Raw genomic sequence first — 9,957 nt, forward strand, 5'->3', positions numbered from 1 at the left:
CACTACCCTTAGAGTAATCGACTGCATCCAGCTAGCAACTAATCAATCATTCGTTTAGCCGCGTCCAGTAGCGGATGAGCTGAAAGCCTGATTACCTCAAATGAGAGGATGCGCATTTAGCCTGTAATTAGCAAACAGCAGCACAAGGATCAAGTCAAGTCTTGGAAAATGGGCCTTTAATGAGTAAAAATGTGATAATTAGTGGACGCCAAGGGGCCGACAAAGACAAACTGAGGCGTTCTGTCGGATAGGTAAAGGTGTAATTATAAAAGCGGCGTCTATTTGCCAACGCGATGGGTGGGCGGAGGCGAGGACGACGACGACCGGTAGCGGCATCTGGGGGTGGGCGTAAAGAACATAGTGTAGATTGTTTTTATCATTACGCTCGAATCGACAAGGCGACTGTAAAATTGATAATTTTCACAATATCGCAAACAGTTCATTTAATTATGCTTTAAAACAATATTAAAATTGACTTAAGTATGTTTCTACTAGAGCAACTATGTAGCTAGAGGGTTAGTTCTCTTTAGTTAACAAAATAATAATAATAAGCTTGAGTGCGTTGACCTCCTTAGGACCAAATGACAATTTTTCAAGTATTTAGGATAATGAAGCCGTAAAGCTTCTTTGAATGAAATCAAACATACTTATAAAAGGCCCGGAAATCCTTGACAGTATACCCGTATGCATTCAGGCAAAAATGTGTTTAAACCCAACTAGCACTCAACGCCGGATATTTCTATGCACATCGAGTTAAATACAAATCGCATTACGTACTCTGAAAACAGTGAACATGTTGTTACATAAATATCCATATATGTATGTAATATACTTGTACATAAAGGCATATCAAATTTGTAATAAAAAAAGTTTTATTTGTGATGAGTTTTTTCATTTGTTAAACAAAATGATAAATGTTGCGTAAAATTTATTCAGTAACAAATTAAAATTTTTTGCTTATTAATGAAATGTATAAATATAACAGCCATTTCCAAAGTTTATAAGGGTATATATAAACACACTTGTTATAAGCTGTACCCAAAGGGTTAAAGGGCATTCTAGTTTTGAGCGAATGTACATACATATGTAACACACAAAAGGATGCGTGGCAGACCCCACAAGGTACATAAAAGCTCTTGATCAGTATGAAAAGACGAATTGATATAGCTATGTCCGTCCCTCTGTCTGTAGAATGATCTCAGAAAGTATCAGAGCTAGCTACTTAGTTTCCGTAGTTCTTGAAATTTTTAACTCAATTTACGTGTAGACAATTACAAATTTTTTTTTGCAGGCATTAAAGAGATGGGCTTTCTCCTTTCTTATTTTGTATTGAATTAATATTTAGTTGCAATTCTCAATGCGTTAGCTACACATCTTTATTGTTGGGATTATCAAATTTTTGAACTGCTTCAGTATGCGATTATTGCTTTAGTTAACATAAACCCAACATTAGTCGCATAGGACACACACACGTTCAGAAAACAATCAACCACATCGCGTCCTTTGTCCAGCATAGACGACAGGCAGTTCCAGCAGTTTATAAATATTGCTTAACTGTTTGGAATAAAAATGTCAACAAGCTGAATAAGGGCATGAGAAGCCGACATTGCCGGTATCCGTGCCGCCACCACTGATGTCCTTTTTTTGCGCATAGCTCATGGCCAACAATAAACACACACCTACACACATAGACAACAAACCTAGCAGTAAAGCAGCCGTAATTCACAGAATTTTTTTCTAGGTGTTCCTTACTATAAAAGGCAACTTGCCGCCATCGTCGCCGCTGCAGTCTCAAGCGCCCGTTTGTCGTCCTTTTCCAATGTGAAAATATTGACCCTGTCGGAGGAGCGTGTTAAATGTTTTGCGTCAATTTGTCGCTTTATGTTTTCGACCCAAAACTGTGCTCTGATATTTTGAATGAGGCAGAAAATGTGTGTATGTACATTTCTATGGTCAGCACACATAACACGCTGGCTTGCCTGGGCGCTGACGGCATGTGGCGTCGACTCACCCGGATAATTCCATTGGCGGTATTGGTAACGACATTATCAGCCGCAAGGACAAAGGTAGTCTAGTTGGGAGGAATAGTGAAGCACACCCAACGTGCATATTGTAAACAAATAGTGCCCATTGTTTTTGTTAGCACGACTGCAAATTTGCTAGCATCTTTCATAGAAGATCCCTCGTAGAACTGACTTTGTAAATGATAACTGTGTGCGATTGGACAATTTTCGTTTTAGCAATCAATAAAGTGTGTCAGCGTCGGCAAATGTTTTGATCTAGTTTATCCATGCGTGTGTGTGTGTGTGTGTGTCCATTGGCGCGTTCCCTTTACCTGCAGTACAATCACTTCTAATGATACCGAAACCAAATGTATCACTTCTTTTGGCTGTTTAACAATGGACTTGGGTGTTCCAGAGTTTTTACGCAGCCCATCCATTGCATTTTTGATTTTCATTCATAACTTAAAACAGAATACGCCGAATTTCTGGCAGATCAGTAGCAACTGTAATTTGGAACACGAGGCGGGGCAGTTGCAAATTGGCACAAATGCATATTACTTTTTGGGGAGGGTGACACTGAACAGCAAGTGGGCAGAGCCGCGAATCTGTAGGTAAAAAGTTAAATTCGCAAAAGCCGTTTCCAGCGTTGGCGGCGTGCAAGGAGCATTAAATGTTTATTGTAAATTTGTTCGGCACAGCTTAAAAGTTATGTTTATGTTTATAAGAACTGTAAGCTAATAGCCACGCGCGCGAGTTTTCCTTGTGTAAGTAGTAATTAATGTGCATTGCGAAAACAACAACATCGCATTCTCAATGACCAAAGCACCGTTACTTCATTTTTTTCTTACCACGTATTTACGTCGGTAAATTACGCATAGTTACACACAAATTTTATGTTCACAGTTGCACTCGCACTACATGTGCACATACTACTTGCATATGTATGTATATACATATGTACATATGTATGTATGCATGTGTGTATTTTTATGCAGCCCATTCTTGCATTGCTTTTAATTATGCGAACTGCAAGAGTGTGGGCGGCTGGCTAGTTAATGAGTGGCCCCGTAGGCGATTATCAATTAAATAAATTTGATAATTACAATGTTTAAGAAACACTGCGACGAATAAGAAGTAAAAACGCGTGCCAATGGATTTATCGCCACCGCCACCTTCCCCGTTTCTCCTCCCCTATCATAACAGGCCCATCGGAGACAAGCGGATGTAAGTATTTTGCCGGAGTACTAGTTTGCTTCTCTGATGACAGACTTAAATGGTGGGATTTGTGTTTTGTAATCGTGAATTTGTAATTGCGTGTAGGCTTCATTTGGATTTTCTTGCTATCGCTTTAGCTGTAGCTGCCGTTGTTTTTAATTAAACACAATACACATTTTCCGCCGTTTGCAGATTTTTTGTGCTGTCATTTGCGCAGTTACTATTGTTGTTGCTGTGGATGGTTAGTTTTATGAGCGCCTTAATTGTGTACGTTCGCATCTTCTGTGAACATCTTAATTACATACAAAAAATGTAGTTTTGCTGTGCGATTTGAGTTACACATTCGCACAACTTTCCTACACTTGTTTCTTCATAATTTTATGGCTCGTTTAGTTTTAAGGGGGTAAAAACTTAATGTTGCAGATTTGGCTCACAGATATGACCACAATTGGGCCGACTCTGGCTTTTTGAATTTTTCAGAAAGATTTTGCCCATATTTCTTCTGTCTATTAAGATAATAAACCTTTGTAGTGCTTCGCATAAAAATCCATTAAAATATAGAAATGCAAATAGGTTTGCCAAAATTGTTTATTTGCCTTACGTTTATTTGTTATACTAAGGCATTTGTATTGCATTTAAGAATGATAATCGTGCCACCATGAATGAACAATACAAATCAAAAAACAATTTCCAGTGGGTATTTCCGATATAAATTATTAATTATCCCACCGGGGTATATTTTACTTTATCATTGTTGAGGATAAATTTATTATTTTTATTTCTGATGATTATTAATAGCCATAATATAATATGTATATTCAAATCCATTTCAAATGTGTATCATATATATTAGGCGTTTCTTATATTGCAATATACTAGGTAAAAAATCTCTTCGCTCAGCTATACAAATAGATATGTATAGAAGTTGATAAATGTATAGAAGTTAATGTATATAATTGCTAATTGCTTAATTTGCCTTTTGTTTTATTTATTTTTTGCGTTTTAATCAATGACTAGAAATATTTATTGTTCGTCATATAAATCATTTTCAACACCTTCTTGCATGACTGTGACGGTGAATTGATCTTCTGGTGCAATGAGAAACTCATACTTTCGTGTGGCAATCCGTAGGTAGCACAACTTATTGTTGGGCTCCATATCCCGCACGGCGCTTTGTGCAGTGGGAACTAGAATGCCATTAATGTGCTTGGCAATTGCGTTGGCGGTGGTTTCGTCCAATGAAGTGGCAGCCACGTTTCCGGTAGCGTTCTCTGAGACCACATAGCCTATGGCATGTTCCATAATGCGATTTGTGTTGTCGGCATGTTCCGATATTATCATATCCAATATCTTCATTCTGCGGTTTGTATTGTTTGTGTTACAACTGTATCGGTATTTATTGTTGGAAATTCTGTTGTAGGCAGTATGATTTTTGCAGTTGTACTGAGTTCATATAGGATTGGCTTGATTAAGTTTTCATGGCAATCCAAATTAAGGGCATCCTAGGCAAGAGAGACTTGTTGAGGTCACTTAAGTGTTGTTTCTGATTGCCAGCTCCGTATACATACAAAAATGCTTCGTAGTATCATAAGTTCGGAGGGATTAAATTCAATTTAAATATTTTCTTGCAGATGAGCGGCAAGCGCACACGTAGCTTTAAATGCGCTGTGCATCATCGGGATCGCGAGGTCTGCTCTGAAAACGACTTTCAGTTGGTGCTTAACGAGCCACCGTTTTTTAAGAAAATGGTACACGTTGTGGCTGTGGAGATTTTACCAGAGGAGCGCGACCGCAAGTACTATGCGGATCGATATACCTGTTGTCCGCCGCCGTTCTTCATTATACTGGTGACAATCATTGAACTTGGATTTTTTGTATATCATACGTTGGTCGTTGGCGAGGCCGCACCCACGGGTCCTATACCCACCGACTCCTTATTCATTTATAGACCGGACAAACGGCATGAAATCTGGCGCTTTCTTCTCTATATGATGGTGCACGCTGGCTGGTTCCATCTGGGATTCAATGTGATGGTGCAGCTGCTCTTTGGCCTACCGCTCGAAATGGTACATGGCTCGTCGCGCATTGCTTGCATATATTTTTCGGGCGTGCTGGCCGGCTCCTTGGGTAGGCTTTACGGAATAACACACAATTTCTTGTTTATACTTTTCTGTCTTCTCAGGCACCAGCATTTTCGACCCGGACGTGTTTCTTGTTGGCGCCAGTGGCGGCGTCTATGCGCTTTTGGCCGCACATCTGGCCAATGTCTTGCTCAACTACCATCAGATGCGATACGGCGTCATGCGTCTGGCGTGTATACTTATATTTGGTAAGAGTGTGCGTGTGATATTTGCTATATAAAGTTATTCGTCATGTCCTTGTGAATTTACAGCCTCGTTTGATTTTGGTTTTGCAATTTATGCGCGGTACGCGGGAGAAGAATCGCTTACCAGTACGCTCTCAACTACGCTGGTCAGTTCAGATGCTGTTTCGTATGTCGCGCATTTGGCAGGCGCTGTAGCGGGACTTACAATTGGCCTTTTGGTGCTGAAGAACTTCGAGCAGAAGCTGCACGAACAGCTTCTCTGGTGGATCGCTTTGGGCATTTACACTGCCTGCGTTGTTTTTGCTATTGCCTTCAATGTGCTCAATGGGGTTTTCAACATGCGCATGGAGAATATTCGATTCACCGAAACATACTTCAATGACTTCCAAGTCTGAGCTTGGCCTAGCTTTAAGTTGCCTTGTTTTTTGAACGCCAGCGCTGGATTATGATGGCAATTATGTTTTTGTTTTGGTTGTTAACATTTTCGTTAATTTGTTTTTGTTTCTTAACTGGCAAGTGAATTGTTTTTTTCTTTGATTGAATGCGGGCAATGCACGCAGTGTCAGTATCTATTTATCATGTATAATATATATTATGTAATATAATAAAAAATTCCATACATTCGTATGTCCGTTTTCATTATGAAAACTACGCAATCGATCATAGTTTTTAAAGGTAGCTTCAAAGTACAACGTTTTTGAAATTGAAATTTATCAAAAAGTATCTATATTTACAAGAAATTGAACTGATTAGACGTATTCTCAGACACAATGCATAAAGCTCAAGGATATTCAAGCTTGTAGGCTATTAGACTTAATATAAACCTAAATTAAACGAACTAAACTTTTTCGTCAAAATTGTATTTTTTGTTAGTCTAGGACTATATATTTTGCCATTACAACTGAAACAATAGACAAAGCTCTACTAAACAAACACCATTTCCATTGGATCAAATACAACTTATGAAAATTCCATGGCCTTAAACTAAAGTGTACGTGTTTTGGGCAATCCTACCTCAGGCTAGACATAAAAGTAAATTGTAATTGGTTTCAAATTCAAAGTTGAATTTTGAAATTAAAATTATAGACTGCATTTGTGGAAATTAACACTGCCATTGCTAGCGCACTAAAGTATAACAGCACCAATAGAGTATATAAACTATTTTTAAATAGCTTTTGTAATATAAAGTTAATAAAAAGATATTACGAATAACTATTGTTTTTTAAATAATGGCGGCAATATGAATACAGAGACTCAATTTTTCCCCTAACAGCGTATGTACACATTGATATTTCAAACAGTTGGCATCTTCTTCCAATCTTCTTGTTATGCTCGTTTCTTCTTAAAAACAAACAGTTTCAGCGCCAAATTTGGTAAGGCATTATATAATGATATCGACATGACGTCCAAAAAGAAGGCTCTTAAAAAGGAAGAAGCTATACCTAGTTGGATTTCCGAATCGCACAGCTTTTTTGGGCATGTGATTCAAGAAACTATCGACAGTCTTAGTGTGGATAACTTGCTCAGTAGATCTGAGAAAAAATCGCTTCCCAGTTTGGAGTCTCTTTGGCGGAAAAATTACAATCTTGAAAAGCGAAAGCCTGATTCTAATCCAGTGCCTTTGCCAATACCGGAGCCTAAAAAGCGTCGCACTACTACACATAAAAAACCTAAGTCACTTCTTAAATCGCACCAACAATTAGATGATGCATGCGTCATTTTGGAGGAACTTCAGGATGACGAAATTGTTGTTAACCAAATCTGCGTGCCGCCACTAAAGCCGCATTGGCGGTGCCGCCGCATCAATATAGAGGTACCAGCATTTGTTGTTAAGAAAAATTTAATTGAGCAGTTGTTGACCTGGGACCTGCTATGCGAAATTATGGAGCAGCAGATTGATGTGGCTACCGATGCTCTGCAAAAATGTGTCGATAAAATGCTAAAATCTTTGCAAAGTTAAGTTATGTAACATGTAAGCTCAATCTCAATTATCTTTGGCAATTAATGTACTTATTCATATATGTATGCACATAAGCATATACATATATCTATATACATACACATACATTTTCAATATTTACATACATATATATTTACATACATACATATATACAAGTATGTGTATGTATGTGTATGAGATTTAGGATTAGGTCCATAAGCTTACAGTTCAGAATTGGCTAAATTTAGTGTACTATAAGTGTTTTGTGTTGCTCAATTATCAATCATATGTTCCTTATACATAAGATGTATTTTAGAGTACAAACACAAATATGGAAGTAAGAATTTTGTTAAACCATGTAATTATATGTAATTAAATAAAAACAAATCGTATCAATAAGTATACATATTAATTGCAATTGCAACAAGTCCTTCAATTCTATATGGTAAGAACAATGTTTGGTCGAATAGTTTAGTTTAAATACAATCTTATCATTTTTCGGACTTAATTATTCTAACCTTTATACTGTCTGAGAAAGAAAACGACGGAAAATCACTAATCCCGGGGGACTGGATGATAAACTAATAATTCTTTATCAATTGGATGTTAAAACTACCTTTGGAAAAATGAAATACAATGAAGAGTACTTTTTATAAGTGAGTTGCAGGATGTTAAGGAATAAAGAAAGATGTTTATAAGTACAATGGAGTGATACTCTTAGTTAGATAAGTTTGTATTTTTGGTGTTTTCTTTCGTTTTTATTTCTACCCAATAAAGGCACTGCCTAAGATCTACTCCAAGAGCACCATAAAATGCACCGTTACAATGCATTTCAATTGAATTTCAAAATATAATTTTTTTTTTCAGAAATATTACAATTTAATTCCCGATTGCCCGCGCTAAGGTACTTGGTATGAGAATCGCAGAGGAGAGCGCCAACAATATTTTTATTTAGTTTATAAGAAATTTCACAAATTTAATTTTAAAATATAATAATTTAATTTTTCAGAAATTTCACAATTTAATTCTCGATTTGCTATCGCTTGGTAGTACTTGGTATAACAATCGCAGATTAGGGTAGCCCCAATATTTTTCTTTAATTTATCAGATATTTCACCATTCAATTCCACAATAGTATTATTTAATTTTTCAGGCGATTCATATTTTAATTCTCGATTTGCCAGCACTTAGGTATTTGTTTAATTTTTCAGAAATTTCACAATTTAATTTCACAATATTATTATTTAATTTTTCAGAAGTTTTACATTTTAATTCTCGATTTGCCAGCGCTTAGATACTTCTTCTGAGAATCGCGGAGGACGGCGACCAGAATATTTTTATTTAATTTATCAGAAATTTCAACATTTAGTTCCTCAATATTATTATTTAATTTTTTAGAAGTTTCACAATTTAATTGTCGATTTGCCAGCACTTAGGTATTTGTTTAATTTTTCAGAAATTTCACAATTTAATTTCACAATATTATTATTTAATTTTTCAGAAGTTTCACATTTTAATTCTCGATTTGCCAGCGCTTAGGTACTTGGTATGAGGATCGCAGAGGAGGGCACCCACAATATTATTATTTAATTTTTCAGAAGTTTCACATTTTAATTCTCGATTTGCCAGCGCTTAGGTACTTGGTATGAGAATCGCAGAGGAGGGCACCCACAATATTTTAATTTAATTTATCAGAAATTTCCCAATTTAAGTCCACAAATTTATTTATTTTTTTTTTCATTTCACAATTTAATTTTACACTTACGTGGATGTTATTTTACCTTAAAGGTCAATTGTCATGTCGTTCGATATATGTTCATACGTGCATGTACCTGTCCCCTAAGAATTGAAAAATGCTATCAACTATGTACAAGTGTGTATGCAAATGTGCAGGTCCGAAAGACGAGTTGCTGAATGGGCAGTAAATAAATCAAAGAAAATCAATAAAATCATTCAAAGCTGCACTCTGTCTCTGTACTTGGGTCCTGGGTCCTACAGAGCATCCCGCTCCTCGCCTCTTGGGCGGAGCACATGTTTATGAAAAGTACAAGTTAATATTTATGTAATTCACAAAGTGCAGAGAATGAAAAACGGCAGACAGCGACGGGAATCGGGAGGGGAGTGGGAATGGGAATGGAAAGAGTGGACAAGCCATTACATTGACATATTCATACCCACATGCATGTGCGGAATTCCAAAGAAAACTGAACAATTCGAGCACGCGACCGTGTCAAATGCCCGCGTCGGCAGGTTGGAGCTGAATGGTCCATGGACGCATCCTCGGGCGCTGCCCACGCGCCACAGAAATCAACCTGCGATTGTGTCTCTGGCTTGGCTTTTGTTTCAACTTGTGTGTCTGCTGCCAACTTATAAATGCTGACGACAACGGCCCCAGCAACAACAACAACAACAACAACAAGAACAGCAACAACAACAATCATATCGCCAAACAGACGCTGATGAGCAGAAAGCAT

General features: G+C 37.3%; 2 protein-coding genes across 3 annotated transcripts; both read left to right on the top strand.

Moving 5' to 3' along the window:
* The first annotated feature begins 2,636 nt into the window (after positions 1-2,636).
* Positions 2,637-6,139, top strand: LOC115628281 (protein rhomboid-like). Of its 2 annotated transcripts, none has more exons than XM_030524310.1 (4): positions 2,637-2,767; positions 4,850-5,345; positions 5,401-5,547; positions 5,611-6,139. In XM_030524310.1, exons 2-4 carry the CDS (start codon positions 4,850-4,852, stop codon positions 5,937-5,939), a joined length of 972 nt encoding a protein of 323 aa, XP_030380170.1. In that variant the 5' UTR covers positions 2,637-2,767; the 3' UTR covers positions 5,940-6,139. The 2 variants fall into 2 exon arrangements, with proteins under 2 accessions (XP_030380170.1, XP_030380171.1); XM_030524311.1 differs by lacking the exon at positions 2,637-2,767 and adding an exon at positions 3,117-3,227.
* A 784-nt stretch (positions 6,140-6,923) lies between these two features.
* On the top strand, positions 6,924-7,716 carry LOC115628375 (moonshiner). The gene has a single exon (XM_030524453.1). It carries the CDS (start codon positions 6,944-6,946, stop codon positions 7,502-7,504), a length of 561 nt encoding a protein of 186 aa, XP_030380313.1. The 5' UTR covers positions 6,924-6,943; the 3' UTR covers positions 7,505-7,716.
* Positions 7,717-9,957: the final 2,241 nt, after the last annotated feature.

Source organism: Scaptodrosophila lebanonensis, unplaced genomic scaffold, assembly GCF_003285725.1.
Source record: "Scaptodrosophila lebanonensis strain 11010-0011.00,11010-0021.00 unplaced genomic scaffold, SlebRS2 tig00000113-arrow-arrow-pilon, whole genome shotgun sequence".
In the NCBI taxonomy this organism is placed as follows: Eukaryota; Metazoa; Arthropoda; class Insecta; order Diptera; family Drosophilidae; genus Scaptodrosophila; species Scaptodrosophila lebanonensis.